Source organism: Trichomycterus rosablanca, chromosome 3, assembly GCF_030014385.1.
Source record: "Trichomycterus rosablanca isolate fTriRos1 chromosome 3, fTriRos1.hap1, whole genome shotgun sequence".
NCBI lineage: Eukaryota > Metazoa > Chordata > Actinopteri > Siluriformes > Trichomycteridae > Trichomycterus > Trichomycterus rosablanca.
Genome location: NC_085990.1, coordinates 12,444,579 through 12,462,925, shown reverse-complemented (window position 1 = coordinate 12,462,925; position 18,347 = coordinate 12,444,579). Strand labels below are relative to the sequence as shown.

Here is an 18,347-nt window from a genome sequence, read left to right as displayed (position 1 = left end):
GTCATCATGCCACCAAGGGCCAAAGCAGCTGGAGAGCCCTTTGTGTTCAGGAACGGTGGCAAAAAAAAAAATGATTCAAACAGTCTGCAGAACAGAAGCTGAGCCTGGGGGAGGTTGGGGTGAGGAAAGGATTTTGATATGGATGTAAGATGAACGAGCAGGATGAGAGAAGCTGAGAAAGAAAAAAAGTGCAAGAACTGGTTCCCTCTTTGTGTACGCGATGAGGAACGAACTGGTGGAGGTTCCTTAGCACTGTGGAAGCACTGGGAGACTATTGTTTTCTGTCCTCTGCTGACATCTAGTGGTTAAACAGACGCACACGCCCACACAGAAACACACGCATGCTGAGGATGATGGGTTGAAACTGATGCCGATTGGTCAATATAAATGCATCTGCTCTATATGCTCTATATTGGGAAGGATTCTTGATTCTTAAGTTAACTTGGGTCAACTTAGTGTGGTCTAAATTGATAGCAGGCGTGATTTATTTATTTATTTATTTCATATTCCAGTGATTCCGTGAATGTTAGGCCTGTCACCCCAATTCCAAGTAGCAAATAGAACTCAACCAACTATTTACACATACGCTATATGGCCCAAAGTATGTAGACACCTGATCATAAGATTGATGGACATCAAATTCCAAACCCAACAGCCCTTTTTTGCACCCTTCTAAAACAGCTTGCATTTGTGGAAATTGTGCCCATTCTACTACTTTTGACTATATAGTGTGTTTTGATTGAAATGTACGATTGCTGACTCTCTGGAATAATTTGTCTCATCAAGACGTCACAAGACGTCAAAATCCTGTCAGCTATTAACATCAGTGATTAGATGAAGAGAAGCCAGGGCTGATAATCCAGATCTAAACATCTGAACGTTTTCTCAGAATTTTAGAATGTCTTTGCAACTTTTGCCTCACAGCAAGAAGGGTGTCCACGGGTGTCCAGCAATCCCTGTGTCCACATGGGTTTCCTCCGGCTGCTCCGGTTTCCTCCAACAAGTCCAAAGACAAGCAGTCAGGTCAATTAGAGCTACTAGAAATTACCATGAGTGTGTGACTGTGGTTGTGTGTGAGTGTGCCCTGTGATGGATTGGCAACCTGTCCGGGGTGTTTTCTACCTTTCGCCCAATAAATGACACCCATCCTGACCCTGACTAGGATAAAGCGGTGGTGAAACAAACTATGAATAAATGAATGAATGAATGTCCGATATTTATCAATGCTAAATGCATTTTAAACTGTATAGAACTTTGGGAATCTTTTGGAATTTGGCGCCCTCACTGGTAGAAATGTGTTACTGCAGGTTACACTGAACAAACTCCCCACCTGCTATATTTCAGTTCATCTAGTTGTGAGAGGAGCCAAAACACATCTAACTGGCATTAAAGTAGTGGCATCATTAAGGGATTGAGACTTGTCCTAAATACAACTAAAATGACATACTACAACTTTAAAACAAATTTTGCTTGTCCAAATAAGTTAAAAATGACAAACTGTCCACAGTTTTATGCTAAAATAAACTATTCTAAAGCACTGTTTTTTCCTTTTGTTTTTCTATGATACAAAATCTTTCATATGAGATTATAAGGCCACTGAAGTGCAGCTGTGAAAGACATCAAAAAAAGAAAAGCTGTGCAAAAATAAAATTAAAAATAAATCAAAATCAAACTGATGGAATGATGGTACGAGTGGTTGGTCATTCCCATTGGTTGGTCATCCCCAACTCTTGACTGTTAGGCGTCCAATCAGCAACGAAGCAGAGACGGTGAATCTTGGCGTTTAAGCATCTTCTCCAGTCGCCTTGGCCAGCTTGGAAGTGGAAGGAGACCTTGCATCCCCCTCTGTGTTCCCTTTGCTCACTTCGTTTACCACTCCCCCCACCCTCCACGATGCTGACGCTCCTCAGAAGGTCATGAGTTGAAACTCGCGCTCGCTTGGCCACTCGGGCACCCAGACAGGATAGGTGGCGTGCTTCGGTTCCGCCGGCACGGGATTTGACACTACCTGTCAAGGGAGGGAGGGAGAAAACAGGACAGGGGAGCTAGCACAAGAGCCGCCAATCATCCTCCAGGGGGCCTTCTGATTGGATTGGATTGGATTAGAGCTGAAATGGTGAATGGTTTCTGAATGCTCTGGGCTGGTTGGTCGATTGGGGTAGACGGGAGGACGGACAGGGTGATAGCAAAAGCGCCTCCCTGACTTTTCCTCCAGGCAGAGAGCTCGCTAGGCGAACGTCTGTTAAAAGTGAGAAGAAAAGGGAGGGGCTTGGCGTTTGATTGGTTGGTTGGCACAGTGCCAAGAGGGGCAGGGCAAAGCCAAAGACTTGAAACATGCAAGGTTTCAGACAGGTTCAGAAACTAGGAAACTTTTGCCGTAATGTAAAAGCATTTTAAAAGTTTACATTAGAAAAAGGGCTCAGGAGAAAGAAAAAGAATCAAAATAAAACAAAGCAGTTACAAAGCAAAAATATTTGCACTTTTTTGCCATTCCATTTGTTCAATTTTAATGATTTTTTTAAATCTGTAAGATGTTTGAAAAAATAAAGTCATTTTAGATATTTAGCAGGGGTAAGTCAGGGCAACTGGACGTCATTCAAAGGTCTTCATCAATACATCTACAGTATATACTTCTATCAGAGGCAATCAAGAAATGGACCATTCTGTGTAACATGCTGTCATTACGCTCATTAAACATAAAGCATGGATCAATTTTAAAAACATCCATTTAGGGTCTTTGTTTCGTTATTTTTGTGACTGCATGATCGCATGTTGAATTCTGGGGACGTGTAATTCCACCATTTACCGGAAGATGACAAAGACTAATACAGTAATACAACGGCATTTAGAAGACTGAACAATTGTGAGCGAATATAATCCAAGTGAGTAACGGTTTAGGGCCTTGGAAAAGGGCCCAACAGTGGCAGCGATGGGGCTTAAACCAGTGACCTTCTACTTACAAGCCCATCACCTTAACCACTGAGCTACCACATAACTGGTTTGGTCTGATCTGCCAGTATTTATAATTTTTATTTATTAGGATTTTAACATCATGTTTTACACTTTGGTTACATTCATTACAGGAACAGTAGCTACTCAATACACAAGATTCATCAATTCAAATATTTAATGTCAAACACAGTCATGGACAATTTTGTATCTCCAATACACCGCATGTTTTTGGACTGTGGGAGGTAACCAAAGCTCCCAAAGGAAACCCACGCAGGCACGAGGAGAACACGCCACCACCACACAGAAAGGATCCAGACCGCGTCACCTGGCTGATCTGCCAGTAAAGCAGTGGAGCCTCCTTCATATGTTTAGTAGTAGTTTTACAAACAAAACAGAGCACTTTATTTGACTGCGAGCTAAAACCCTATAGCATAGTGCCAGACATTCTAACGGTACTTTATTGGTCTGGTGTGATCTGTCAGTAAAGCAGTGGAATATCATGTCCTGTAATTGATTTCACTTGCTTATGGGCATGTTCTCTAAATAATCAAGCATATTTTGTTGATTTATTTTAGCTTTCTGCTTTCTCAGTGCGGAATCCAAAGTGTAGAGCAATCACAGACTTAAGGATTCATCCTTCGTAAATTCTATTTGCTCTTATCTATTATAACGTGAAACAATCTAGAATTGTCGTTCCACGATGATGTCAGATATTGTATTTAATCAGTCTGGTTTGATTTACCAGAGCTTCACTTGCTCACTTAATTGCATACATTTATTTTTTGTTCATTTCATTCAGTCATTTCATTTTCTTTAAGCACTTTATCCTGGTCAGGGTACAGGCAGGAACACTCGAGGAACAAGGCAGGACAGGGCGCCAATCCATCGCAGGGCTTTGGCATCCCCCGGCTCAGACGTAGCCAATTATGTTTGTGTAGTCGCCCAACCAGCCGATAGCACCACTGAGATCTAAATCCGTATCTCAGCGCTGGCGGGCTAGCATATCCCGAGCGCCTCAGTTATCATTGTGAATGCTAATTTTACAATCACATAAAACATCCTATGAAGTTGATTTGAATTACAATTTTAATAAGGTGATTTGAAAAGCAATCAAGCTTGTAAATGTCAATACTGGCACATAAAAAAACTATAACTAAATTAGAATTTTGCTTTTGAACATTTTTAAAGATCGTTTGCATTAGCAGCAGCTAAGCTAAAAACCTGAACCTGAAGAACTGGCATGTAAAGTTTAGACTCAGGCTATAAAATTATCTAATGATAAACTGTTAAAGTGTTTACACAGTGCTCAGGAGGTGAAGCGGTAAATAATGCTTGTCCACTAGAGCTGGGATCCAGGGTTTGAATCCCCAGCAGTGCTATCGGCTGGTCTGAGAGAGGGAGACGGAGGTCCCTGATGTATTGGCAGCTTGTCCCAGGTGTTACTGTATTTTCGCCTATGATTACATCACTGCGACCCTGACCAGGATGAAGTGGTGGTAAAAAATAAAAAGGACTGTTCTCATAAAGGATAGAAACTCGGAATATTTTCAGAACTGATGAAGCTCTTTGCATAAGCACGTCTTTAAAGTAAAACAGGTCCAGTTGCTTTGACTTACTTGAATTACTGTACTTGAGAATTGATTCTTTTCTCTCATAGACAAGTTGATGTTTAGAAAAGGGCTTCAGTATAACTGAGTGGCTCCATCTGGTGGCGGATAATATATTTATATGTTCCTCTAAATGCAGGGCTTCAAACAACCATCACTGCTCATTTAACCCTTCTGTTCTGTTCAGGGTTCAGCCAGAGATCTACAGTCCACCCACTTACACTTGATTTAAATGTACAGAATATTTATGTTCATTCCAGTTCTAAGCATCATTTCCAATATTAATGGAAGAAACTCAATCGACTTTTGTTTGCCATTTCTTTTTTTGGGCTGGGTTGGCAGGTGTTGTTTTTTTGGGTTCCTTTGGGGTCAGGGATTTTGCAGGAAATTGTAAAATGTGGTTTTCTAGTATAATAATTTATTTCTTGCATCTCTGCATCTCATCATCTGCATCTCTGCATTTCTACCAGCAAAACAGTTGGATAATTGCACTTTTCCTTTCTCCTCCAATTATATACCTCGAGTATAGCTCAAATATACCTGTAGGACACGTTTTAATGCTAATGTTGAGAAGCTATTATTATAAATATGCCAGAATTATACACATGAAAAATGCAGAGTGTAAGATTTGTGAAAGTAGTGATTTGGGGACCCCTCTGGTAGAAACGTGTTACTGCAAGAAACTAGCCAAAAATTCCCAGCAAACGTGACAGCTCAGGTTTCAAATAAAGCTTTTGGCTTTTTTAATGGGTGTCTCACAACGATAGAACACCATGAGGGTCACAGTGAAGTGGCGCCAAACCATCGAAGGAAACCAGACAGGACCAGCTTAAATTCGGGCCAGTCTGGTAATAAGAAAATGATGTTTATAATTATATGGCTGTGACCAGAACAGAATACAGGGGCTGACGGTGAGTGTTTTTAATGTGGCGTTGCTGTTTGGAGACCTGCAGTTGAGGAGTGATTCCTCTCTCTCTCTCTCTCTCTCTTTCTCATTCTCTCTCTCTCTCTCAGTAATGTGAGTGTGTGGTGCTCTGCATCAGCTGCCTCATACTTACTGTGAAGATGTTGGAACGGCGTTTGGACTGCTTGCGGATGGGTGTGGGCGTGTTGGAGGCAGCGATGGTCTCGATGCGCATCTCCCGCTGCCCCATACTGGGGGTGGAGGGAACTGAGGAGGAGTAATCGCTGAATGGTGCACCCCCTCCATTAGCAGCCTGAGAGAGAAAGAGAGAGAGACAGAGAAAACGAGAAGAGAGAGACCCAAAGAAAGACAGATGATAGATAGAGAAGTGAGAGAGTAATAAGGAAAAAGAGAGCAATGATAGTATTACAGGAGAAAGGTCAAGTATGTGAGAGAATGTGAGAGAGAGAGAAAGAGAAAGGGAAAGAGATGGGGGTGAGAAGTGGAAATGATAAAAGAGCAAGGTGAGAAAGGTACAGAGCAGAGAGCAGAAGAAAAAAAAATGGCAAAGGGGTAAGAAAATGGGACATAGAAGGAGAGGATGAGAAAAAGGGGAAAGAAAGCATTATGCATAATATGTACACTTACAGGCCACTTTATAAGGAACACCAGACTAATCCCAGGTAAGACTCAAAGGCCACTTTATAAGGAACACCATACTAATCCCAGGTAAGACTCACAGGCCACTTTATAAGGAACACCATACTAATCCCAGGTAAGATTTACAGGCCACTTTATAAGGAACACCAGACTAATCCCAGGTAAGACTCAAAGGCCACTTTATAAGGAACACCAGACTAATCCCAGGTAAGACTCAAAGGCCACTTTATAAAGAACACCATACTAATCCCAGGTAAGACTCAAAGGCCACTTTATAAGGAACACCAGACTAATCCCAGGTAAGACTCACAGGCCACTTTATAAGGAACACCATACTAATCCCAGGTAAGACTCAAAGGCCACTTTATAAAGAACACCATACTAATCCCAGGTAAGACTCACAGGCCACTTTATAAGGAACACCATACTAATCCCAGGTAAGACTCACAGGCCACTTTATAAGGAACACCATACTAATCCCAGGTAAGACTCACAGGCCACTTTATAAGGAACACCATACTAATCCCAGGTAAGACTCACAGGCCACTTTATAAGGAACACCATACTAATCCCAGGTAAGACTCACAGGCCACTTTATAAGGAACACCATACTAATCCCAGGTAAGACTCACAGGCCACTTTATAAGGAACCCCATACTAATCCCAGGTAAGACTCACAGGCCACTTTATAAGGAACACCATACTAATCCCAGGTGAGACTCAAAGGCCACTTTATAAGGAACACCATACTAATCCCAGGTAAGACTCACAGGCCACTTTATAAGGAACACCATACTAATCCCAGGTAAGACTTAAAGGCCACTTTATAAGGAACACCTTACTAATCCCAGGTAAGACTCACAGGCCACTTTATTAGGAACACCATACTAATCCCAGGTAAGACTCACAGGCCACTTCATTAGGAACACCATACTAATCCCAGGTAAGACTCACAGGCCACTTTATAAGGAACACCATACTAATCCCAGGTAAGACTCACAGGCCACTTTATAAGGAACACCATACTAATCCCAGGTAAGACTCACAGGCCACTTTATAAGGAACACCATACTAATCCCAGGTAAGACTCACAGGCCACTTTATAAGGAACACCATACTAATCCCAGGTAAGACATACACGCCGCTTTATCAGGAACACCATACTAATCCCAGGTAAGACTCACAGGCCACTTTATTAGGAACACCATACTAATCCCAGGTAAGACTCACAGGCCACTTTATAAGGAACACCATACTAATCCCAGGTAAGACTCACAGGCCACTTTATAAGGAACACCATACTAATCCCAGGTAAGACTCACAGGCCACTTTATAAGGAACACCATACTAATCCCAGGTAAGACTCACAGGCCACTTTATAAGGAACACCATACTAATCCCAGGTAAGACTCACAGGCCACTTTATTAGGAACACCATACTAATCCCAGGTAAGACTCACAGGCCACTTTATAAGGAACACCATACTAATCCCAGGTAAGACTCACAGGCCACTTTATAAGGAACACCATACTAATCCCAGGTAAGACATACACGCCGCTTTATCAGGAACACCATACTAATCCCAGGTAAGACTCACAGGCCACTTTATTAGGAACACCATACTAATCCCAGGTAAGACTCACAGGCCACTTTATAAGGAACACCATACTAATCCCAGGTAAGACTCACAGGCCACTTTATAAGGAACACCATACTAATCCCAGGTAAGACTCACAGGCCACTTTATAAGGAACACCATACTAATCCCAGGTAAGACTCACAGGCCACTTCATAAGGAACACCATACTAATCCCAGGTAAGACTCACAGGCCACTTTATAAGGAACACCATACTAATCCCAGGTAAGACTCACAGGCCACTTTATAAGGAACACCATACTAATCCCAGGTAAGACTCACAGGCCACTTCATAAGGAACACCATACTAATCCCAGGTAAGACATACACGCCGCTTTATTAGGAACACCATACTAATCCCAGGTAAGACTCACAGGTCACTTCATAAGGAACACCATACTAATCCCAGGTAAGACATACACGCCGCTTTATCAGGAACACCATACTAATCCCAGGTAAGACTCACAGGCCACTTTATTAGGAACACCATACTAATCCCAGGTAAGACTCACAGGCCACTTTATAAGGAACACCATACTAATCCCAGGTAAGACTCACAGGCCACTTTATAAGGAACACCATACTAATCCCAGGTAAGACTCACAGGCCACTTTATAAGGAACACCATACTAATCCCAGGTAAGACTCACAGGCCACTTTATAAGGAACACCATACTAATCCCAGGTAAGACTCACAGGCCACTTTATAAGGAACACCATACTAATCCCAGGTAAGACTCACAGGCCACTTTATAAGGAACACCATACTAATCCCAGGTAAGACTCACAGGCCACTTTATAAGGAACACCATACTAATCCCAGGTAAGACTCACAGGCCACTTTATAAGGAACACCATACTAATCCCAGGTAAGACTCACAGGCCACTTTATAAGGAACACCATACTAATCCCAGGTAAGACCCCCTTTGCCCTCCATCTCAATTTTTCAAGTCAATGATTCCCCAATGTGTTTTCAAATTTCATTTGAGATTTTGGTCCATGCTGTGCTGGCATGATTGCATTACATCACAGCAGCAGATTTGTCAGACACACATTCAGCTCCAATCACATCCCAAAGGTTTATTAGATTCAGATCTGGTGACTGGGGAAGCTGTTGAAGCACACTGAATTTCTACACCATTTTGCGATGATGACTTAGAGGTAATTAGAGGTAGCTATTATCATGGTAGCCACAATGAATGCCCCGGCATAAATACTCTGGGGAGAAGAGGCCACACTCACCTGATTGAGATGTACGGAGGGGATTGCTGCAGTGGGCACCGATGAGTGACTGGGTGAGTTGGGTAGAGATTTACACGGCCCGATGGCCAGCTGCTGCTTCTTCCTCAGTGCCACCACCTTCTGAGCCACTGTGAACACACATCCAGACCCACATGTTATTATGGTACACGGTAAAGCAGATGAGTTGAAGACGCAGAGGTAAACAGTTAGCATCTAAGATCCTCCAACAAACTGGAGGTGCCACAACACAAGTGACTGTTCAAACACATTTGCATTTCTCCCCATATTTCACCCATTCAAATCATTACCAGTTTCCCTTCTGCAACTCTTTTGATGCTTATGCCGCCCCCAGGCTGGCCGAGAAGTGGAGACAATCGCATTTACCATCTGCATCTCCAGGGCAGTACAACATACAGAGAAACACGATATGAACTCAGTAAATACCCCACCACTAGTGAAGGTTCATCCAAAACCTGTCGACCGTCCTCACTTATGTCTGTTTGGACACTCAGCCAGGTTTCTCGAGGACTCTGTGGTGAGCTACGGCATGAGGCGACTGTTCAACCCAGACTGCTCCACCCAGACAGTGGTGAGCTACGGCATGAGACGACTGCTCCACCCAGACTACCCTTCCATTTTTAAACTTTTGCAACCGGCCTTGGGATACTGGGCAGGAGATGGAACTCTCTCAACTGTCCTTTCATAAAATACATATATCCCAGTTGGCTGAGACCCCTAAAGAGCCATGTGATTTTACCCCATCATCTTGCTGTTATTACCTCATAACAGGACAGTTTGTTGGGAGTTATTTCTTACCTTTCAGACCAGATCTAAACATTTGGAAACATAAACATGACCAAAATATGATAGAAATTGCCAAAAAGGGCAAACTCAAAATCGTTGGTCAGGTGGTAGAGCGGTCTAACACGCTACCTAACGCTCTCTGGAGTTTGTATCTCAGCATTGCTATGGACTTTGCTGACTAACCAACAGACACAACTGGCCATGTCTGAGGGAGGAATGGTCGAACAGGGGAACTGGTTGAGGCAGGATTCACACAGAGTACAGAGTGAGTCTCTGTACACATTGAGGCTCCGTCCGTGGACCAAACGTGGCTGGTGGAAAAAATGAAGCAGGTTTTTGGCTGAATGTGAAACAAATTAGGATCAAGGGTCCAAAAGAGACGACCAGCTTTATAAATATTTGTCCTTGTCTTTAGGTTTAAATACAGAGCAGTCGAAAAGGCCGGCTGTGAACATAAAACATTAGGGACAGTGGTAGCCTAGTGGGTAGAGCTTTAAGCTATCAACCGGAAGATTGGCGGTTCAAATCCAGGCTCTGCTATGCAGCCACTGTTGGACCCTTGAGCAAGACCCTTAACCCTGTCTGCTCCAGGGGTGCTGTACGATGGCTGACCCTGCGCTCTGACCCCAGCTTCCAAACAAGCTGGGATATGCGAATAAATAATTTCATTGTACTGTACACCTGTATATCAGTGGCGATTTCTCTAAGACTGCAAGGGAAGCTCAGCTTCCCCTAAAATGTCCAAAATTAAATGGTCAAATATGTACAGTTGTGTTAACATTTCATTGACTACAAATGCGTTAGAACACGTTCATCTCGAAGACGAGTTCGTTCAGAATCAGCTACTTATCACAAATCGACTCGATTTTCTTAACTTAACTCATACATTCCCGTAGCGTCAATGCATCTGCCCGCAGAAGCTGAGCGTCTCTTCACTTCTATGGGACTGCGTTGAGTTTTTTTTTTTAATGCTCCGAAACTCGCCGGTCATTGGATAAATGCCTCGATTTTGTCCCGCCCCCGGACGCTGAGCGTCTCTGGGGGTGAATGGGGCTGTGGGCGGGTCTGGACGCTGAGCTTCTGCAAGATGATTGGAGGATCAGTGGAAAGGCTGAATCCCGTTTTGATTGACAGCTCGTTTGAGCGCTACACCGTCACTTCTCAAACTCAAACTCAAAAGAAGCTTTATTGGCATGACAAATAGGGACATTCGTATTGCCAAAGCAATACAGTTCATTAGTCACTTTGGGGCGGCACGGTGGCTCGGTGGGTAGCACTGTCACCTCACAGCAAGAAGGTCCTGGGTTCAAACCCCAGGTGGGGCAGTCCGGGTCCTTTCTGTGTGGAGTTTGCATGTTCTCCCCGTGTCTGCGTGGGTTTTCTCCGGGTGCTCCGGTTTCCTCCCACAGTCCAAAGACATTGTCCATGACTGTGTTTGATATAACCTTGTGAACTGATGAACCTTGTGTAATGAGTAACTACCGTTCCTGTCATGAATGTAACCAAAGTGTAAAACATGACGTTAAAATCCAAATAAACAAACAAAAAAAAAAATCATTAGTCACTTAATCACTGGGAGCTTCAGTCCCATCGTGGATTTTGCGAGTGAAGTCAAAAGACAAACTGTAACCCATTTCATGCCATTTTCTTGTAAAAGGAACGGAGGGCAGAATTTATGTATAAATAAATTGACAAATTTTATGATGTAAGCCGACAATGAGCTTCCCTCTTTGAAAGACCAGCAGCCGCCACTGCTGTATATGTATATATGACAAATAAAGGATATCTTAAATATCTTAATAACGTAAAGACGCAGCAGGTAGTTTTGCACAACTCTTATTTTGTATACGTGGCTTGCTAAGTTGCTGCCTTGTGGTCTATATTATTTGTTTAGGTGATAAACTGATCATTAGTAGCTCGTGAATACTCAGTGGTTTCTCATAATCAGATTCCTACAGAGCATGTCAGCACACATACTGTGAGCCGATCTATCACTTACGATTTAATGCACTGATAAAACCAGCCACTAGAGGGCGTACTAACCACACACATTAATAAATCTTTCCTATTATCCATTAGTGCACAGCACACTGCGGCACACCATAACAATCCTTCACCCATTACCAAGAGAGATGCTAATCCTGCAACACAATGCTCAGCATTTGCTGTATTTAACCGTTTCTGCAACTGGAACCGTCAACCTAAAGGGTCTGATTAGGTTCTCGGTAGATCTGCGGCTCTGCAGACAGACGAAAGATGGATTTTATTGTTCGGTGCAGTTATATTTATGCCACACTGAAGCCTGCAGACCCCTGTGGTGCTTTATTTATTAACAGTGTTCTCTACTAGAAGATCATTTATCATGTACCAGGAGTGGCATACGTTGTGGGAATGCGCTAAAGATAAATGAGAAATATCTAGACATAGAAAGAGAACGTGGAGGAAATTACTTGTAAAATAATACACATAGGGTGGCCAGCCGTCCGGCTTTAGGTCGGACAGTCCGGTTTTTCAGCTGCCAGTCCACACGTAGCCTCAAGAAGCAATTAAGAGGCGATATATATCAGTTACTACCATCCAGGCAGAAAAGAATCACCATGAATGGTCATGATGAGACTGGATGGCTCAGGGCATGAAAAGAATAGCAGTAAATGTACAGCAGTCAGAGGAATTCAAGTCAATATAAGCCTGTAGGTGATTATCTAGTCAGTCATTGCTGAGCCATTAAATTAAATTCATTCATTGTCTGTTTTAGCACCTCTTTATCCTATTCAGGGTTGCGGTGGGTAAGATTCACTAGCTGAAAGGCAGGAAACACCATGGATGGGTCGCCAGTCCATCACAGGGCAAGCACACACACTCTCACACACACACTCACACATTCATTCTAGGGGGACTTTAGTATTTCCAATTAACCTAACTGCACTCAGTGGAAGCCCTTCTCTTGGGGAGAACAGCAAACTCCACACAGAAAGGACCCGGATCATTGCACCTGGGAATCAAACCCAAGACCTTCTTGCTGTGAGGCGACAGTGCTACCCACCAAACCACTGTACTGCACTTATTAAATTATATTGAAAGACAAAAGATTTAAAAAGGAACTAACATCCCTAACAGTGGTTAGGTTCAGAATCAGTGAATCAGAAGAAAAAGAGCAGGTGGTCCGATTCTGATCGCTTGAAGGAAACGTTTTATTATTTATGACCTACGACTGGCGCATTTGTTCAAAGATGCTTATGAAGGCATTTCAGCAGAGACAAAAACTCTGAACCAATAAATGAAAGGAGTCCAGTATAATGTCAGAAATGAAAGATGTACTGAGGAAAGTGCAGCTGCGGGACAATTTAGATTTTTATATCTTTTATATCTGAAGTATCCAAGTACCTTGGAGCAAGGATCAACCCTCTTGATCAGTAATGTTTTCTGTAGCTTCTGATCACCGTGATGGGATTGCCTAAATGAGCAGCCCTCAGCCCCAGCAGCAGTGAGAAGCAACCCCATTCTTTTGAGGTATCATGACCTTCTATTCCTCGGACATAGCCAATTTTGTCTGTTGGACACCCAGCCAGGTTGATAGCACTGCTGAGATTCGAACCTGTGAGCTCGTACTCTCCACAGATTTGTGCTAGAGTGTTAGACAGCTCCCACACCCAGACGCTCCATCTTAAAATTTTTATTTATTTAATAATTTAATGATCTTAATTGTTGTCTGTTGTGTGCGATATCGCTTCTATACATCCTCAGGTGATGGAACATGGGCTAGGTGGGTAGCACTGTCGCCTCACAGCAAGAAGGTCCTGGGTTCGATCCCCAGGTGGGGCGGTCCGGGTCCTTTCTGTGTGGAGTTTGCATGTTCTCCTTGTGCCTGCGTGGGTTTCCTCCGGGTGCTCCGGTTTCCTCCCACAGTCCAAAGACATGCAAGTGAGGTGAATTGGAGATACAAAATTGTTCAAGACTGTGTTTGATATAACCTTGTGAACTGATGAACCTTGTGTTGTAATGAGTAACTACCGTTCCTGTCATGAATGTAACCAAAGTGTAAAACATGATGTTAAAATCCTAATAAACAAACAAACAAACAAACTGATCAGTCAGTACAGGTGGACCCCTCATTAATAGTAGGCATACTGCAAAGTCCACACCCAAAGCACAACATACAAGTGTAAAAACTTATCATGGATCTACAATGTCTAGATTGCTGCGACTGTGATTAAACCCAACCGCAGACCAAAATCCAATTCACCTGTGAAGTATGGTGGTGGAAGTATCATGTTCATGGATACAGTGTCTGGACAGCTTTCTATAGCTGAGGCAACAATTAATTTGAAATAGCATCAAGAGGTTGTAGGGTAGTGTTCCATCAATTAAAGCTTAACATATGCTACAGAATGGCTAATGTCCATGCAAGGATGGCCAAAAAGGTCTAAAATTCCTCCTCACTAGTGACCAGTAGCTACAGGAAACATTACTTTTAATAAGTACGTTCTGCCAGTGATTAAAAAAACATTGGATCACATATTTTTACTTGATTAAAGGTTTACAGAAGCTTGTAATGTACAGGTGTTTATGATTCTAGTTTAAACAGGATGTGTTTGTCTAGTATTAAGCACTGGATGTGGTTCCTACTGGTGTGTAAAGAAAAAAGTAAATAAACAAGAATACAAGGATCTCCACATCCTTTAGAATTAGAACACTGAAGATATTGATCTCAAGCTTATATTTGAGCGTCTCACCATCCTGGAAGACTCTCTCCACGTTGAGGCCGTAGGTAGAGCAGGTCTCATAGTAGGTGGAGCGCTTCAGGTCGTTGGAGAGCTTACGGGCGCGGGCATCATCGATTACTCGCGGGTTGGTGGCACTGATGGCATCTTAAAGGGAAAAACAAGAGCATGTGAGGTTACATAGAGCTCAGTGCTCATTTCATACAGCTTCATATAAACAGATTTCTGAATATTTTCCCGCCCTTTAACCCAGTCGTTGTTTCCAATTCCCCCACTTGTTGAGCCACCACTGGTCAAATACTCTCTGAAGTGTCCGCTGCAATGTGACTCCTCTTCAACTCATCTTGGCACCTAGACCAGTCCCAGGGATCGATTTCCCAGCAGCAGACCAGTCCAAAAACAGAAGACCCCCATACTTTCGGGCTATCATGGCCTTCTTTTCAACAGACACGGCCAGTTGTGTCTGTTGGACGCCTGGTCAGGTTGATAGCAGGTTGCTAAATATTAACTTGCTTTTGTGTTTTGAACCACAACCCAGTTGCATAACTCAGCTTTGGCTCATGGACAGATGATCTTACATTTTTACATCCTTTCCTTAAAATTCTTAAAAGTCTTCCCGGTCCTGATGCAGCAAAACATCTGTACACCAGCATGTCTGACTGCTGGTATAATGTTCTTGCTATGGAATGTAATAAGTGGAACTGTGTTTGACATAAAAAGACGCCAAATGTCCAAAATTCGAGCACAAGAACATTCTCCCATAAAAGTTTGGAGAGTTTCCATTTCCACTTATGGTCTTTTGAAAGATCCTGTCAAGCGCTTCCCACTTGCTACTCTCTCATGAATGCCATTTTAATTCTTTTGTAGTGTTGCATGGTGCTGCATTTGTGTCTGTTGGACGCCCAACAAGGTTGCTTCTCTGGTCTCCCAAACTACGTTTTGTCACGAAAACAAACGCGAGATGTGACGAAAGGTTTAATGATACCACCAGTTTGTGCGCTGATGTGCAGCGTAAAATCAAGGAGAAAAAATAAATGAATCTGAGTGCATTTGGCTTGCATTGTTCTATAGTCAGTTGGAGGTTAATAAATATTTTTTGCAATCGAATGTTGCTATTATGTTTTATAGAGAACGATAAGGTCAGAAATACTGTAAAACGTGTGTGTGTGTGTATGCCGATGTATTCTGATATAAACTATATTACGCCCCTGTCCCACCTTTTTACAACTTCTCCCCTGCGTTTCCCCTCACACCATATCTTGCGTTCTCACTGGCTGTTCGACACAGCACTCACTGCCAGTCGGGCGACTCAGATCCAGATATTTGACAAGCTGAATATCTCTCTTCGCTCGGCGAGCCGCTCGGATCGAGTTGCTGAGCAGCTCACACATAGCGATTGAGAGCCGAGTTTCGATCGCCGAGCGAACGCCGAGTTGCTCCCGAGCTGGCAAATCTAGCGCCGACCAGTCGATGAGCGAAAATCAGGGCAAAAATCGTGTAGTGTCAAATAAGCATTAGCCACCCAAGCCATCCATCTTTTTATTATTATTTTTTAAATGAACAATAATCTGCCTTGGTTTCAATAATTCATGCAAATAGAAATTATCTATCTATCTGTCTGAGACAGATAAAGAAATCTGACCATGAACTTGAGCGCCAAATCGCAGTAGCACTCAAGGAGGTGCGCTATCAAGGTCAACTCCTCCGCTTCCTCTGTAGTCAATCAATGGCCCAGCCAGCACAGTGCAGTTTTGCCACTCATCATTTGAAAGCAGCCCATGGCTACTTGTGTATAAATAATAAGAGACGTAGGACTGGCAGAAAAAGAAAAATATGGTGTTTTTGTTCCAGCAACAAAAGACAACGATGCTGGTTTGAAAGATGGAAAGCTGGACTTGTTTGTACTCTTAATTAAATCGAGATCTATTAAAGAAGGCTTGGGTGGTGCAGCGATAAATTACACTACCCTACTACTGCTAGGATCCAGGAATCGAAACCCCAGTGGTGCTCTATAACTGGCAATGCGAGCGGATCGGCGTGCTGTCCGAAGTGTGTTACTGCATTGCGCAAAGTGTTTCTGGGGAACTGGACTTACTGTGACCCTGACCAGAATACAGCGCTGATAAACCATGAAAATAAAATAAAATGAAATCTGTTAAAGGAAAAAGTACAGTGAGACTGGCAGTGTTTTTATCTTCTTGTCTCTTGTGGTATAATGAATGGTGTTGGTGGTGTGACTCACCCTGTGTGCCCACCAGCACCATGGGCACCTCAGCCGTGTTTCTGTAGCTGGACAGCCGCAGAAAGTAGTTGTAGACTGTTTGGAAACTGATCTCGTCCTCCAGGCTGAAAACGAACACCACGGCATCCACCCAGGCCGCAAACTGAGCACACACAGAAACAAAAACACGTTGGAAGTGTTGATCTAGAGGAGTCATTTTGTGGCACGTTTGTGGGAGGTTGGTGCTGGTTAGCGTTGGACAAAGATTCGTAAAGCACAGTGCCAATAAAATAAGACCCCCACTGGGGGCCTAATCTTAGCACTGGTTGTAGGTGTGCAGTTTTCTTGCATAATGCATGTTAATCTTCCTTAAGTCTTTTATAAATAGACGATTTCTGACCACAGGACACTGTTGGCTTTATACTTTTGATTGGAGAACTTTTCTCTTACCAGTATCAACAATGAGATGTTCAACACCCCAACAACACTACTGTACCTGATACATAAATGCCAGAGCAATCTACGGGTCTGACCGAAAACCTAGTGATCTCTCTACATAGATACATTTTATGCCATCCTACACACTCCAGAGAAGAGGCCTGTTTAAATTCTTAGATAACTTAAAATGCGTAAACTTAAAGTGCGTAACAACTTTTCTCACTATGGTGTATGAATGAGTTCTTTTCAAATGTAAAACAATTCTCATTTATTTAAATTTGTATAAAGGTGCACAGGTGTAATATATTTGCAAATTCGGGTTTTCGGTACACAGAAGGAAATGATAGCGGGCACGCTAGCAGGTTGTGCCGCCTCAGCCCACTGGTTTGAATGGCCTGGACTAATTGTGTTAGCTTAGTAAGCGAAAACTGTGACACAATAGCTGTAATCGCTGTCTAAGTAGTGTGTCTGAATAACCTGCCTTACGAGTTCGATGTCTTATTAGAATCCTCTCTACCTAGGATGCTGCCTAGGTAGGCATTAGGCAGTAAGGCAGCTCACTAGCTTTTCAGACAGACCCCATATGTTAGTTTTATTGCAGTGCTGAAAATAGTCCACCACCCAAATAACCTCTGATCAGTGTGGTTACTATAGGGGGCATTTTTGATCAAATAATGGGGTACAGATGGGGATGGGCTCCAGTCTGTGATTGTATACCCACACAGTTCATCTGTATCGTCAGTGTAGCTTATAACATAATGAATAAATGTACATAGCAGATAGGTGTACCTAATAAAGTGCTCAATGAATATATATGAATATTATAAGTAAAAACACAAAACATCATGCAAAAAGTTAGTAACTGTCACTGGCAGTGATAGCTCAGTGATTAAGGTACTGGACTAGTAATCTAAAGGTTGCCGGTTCAAGTCCCACCACCGCCAAGTTGCCACTGTTGGGCCCCTGAGCAAGGCCCTTAACCCTCAATTGCTCAAAATTGTGTTCTGTCATAACTGTAAGTCTCTTTGGATAAAAGTGTCTGCTAAATGCTGTAATTAAGCAGTAGAACACGAGCGGGAGTGTGTTATCGCGAATAACATCACGGCTGTGATTCGGTCGCAGGCACGAGCCGAAGGCGAGTGCCGTAGATCATCACAGC

At 42.9% G+C, this 18,347-nt stretch overlaps 1 protein-coding gene across 4 annotated transcripts in view; it reads right to left on the bottom strand.

Annotated features, from left to right (window-relative positions):
* agap3 (ArfGAP with GTPase domain, ankyrin repeat and PH domain 3) overlaps positions 1 to 18,347 on the bottom strand; it is a 285,199-nt gene that overhangs the window by 90,649 nt on the left and 176,203 nt on the right. For 2 of the 4 annotated variants that reach the window (XM_062992702.1, XM_062992701.1), the window contains exons 5-8: positions 16,772 to 16,913; positions 14,542 to 14,676; positions 9,005 to 9,132; positions 5,618 to 5,776 (exon numbers count right to left, since the gene is read on the bottom strand). In XM_062992702.1, the coding sequence (XP_062848772.1) occupies positions 5,618 to 5,776; positions 9,005 to 9,132; positions 14,542 to 14,676; positions 16,772 to 16,913 (564 nt within the window). Of the gene's footprint in view, positions 1 to 1,642; positions 2,009 to 5,511; positions 5,777 to 9,004; positions 9,133 to 14,541; positions 14,677 to 16,771; positions 16,914 to 18,347 lie in introns of those variants that run through there. The other 2 variants (XM_062992703.1, XM_062992704.1) reach the window with 2 other exon arrangements.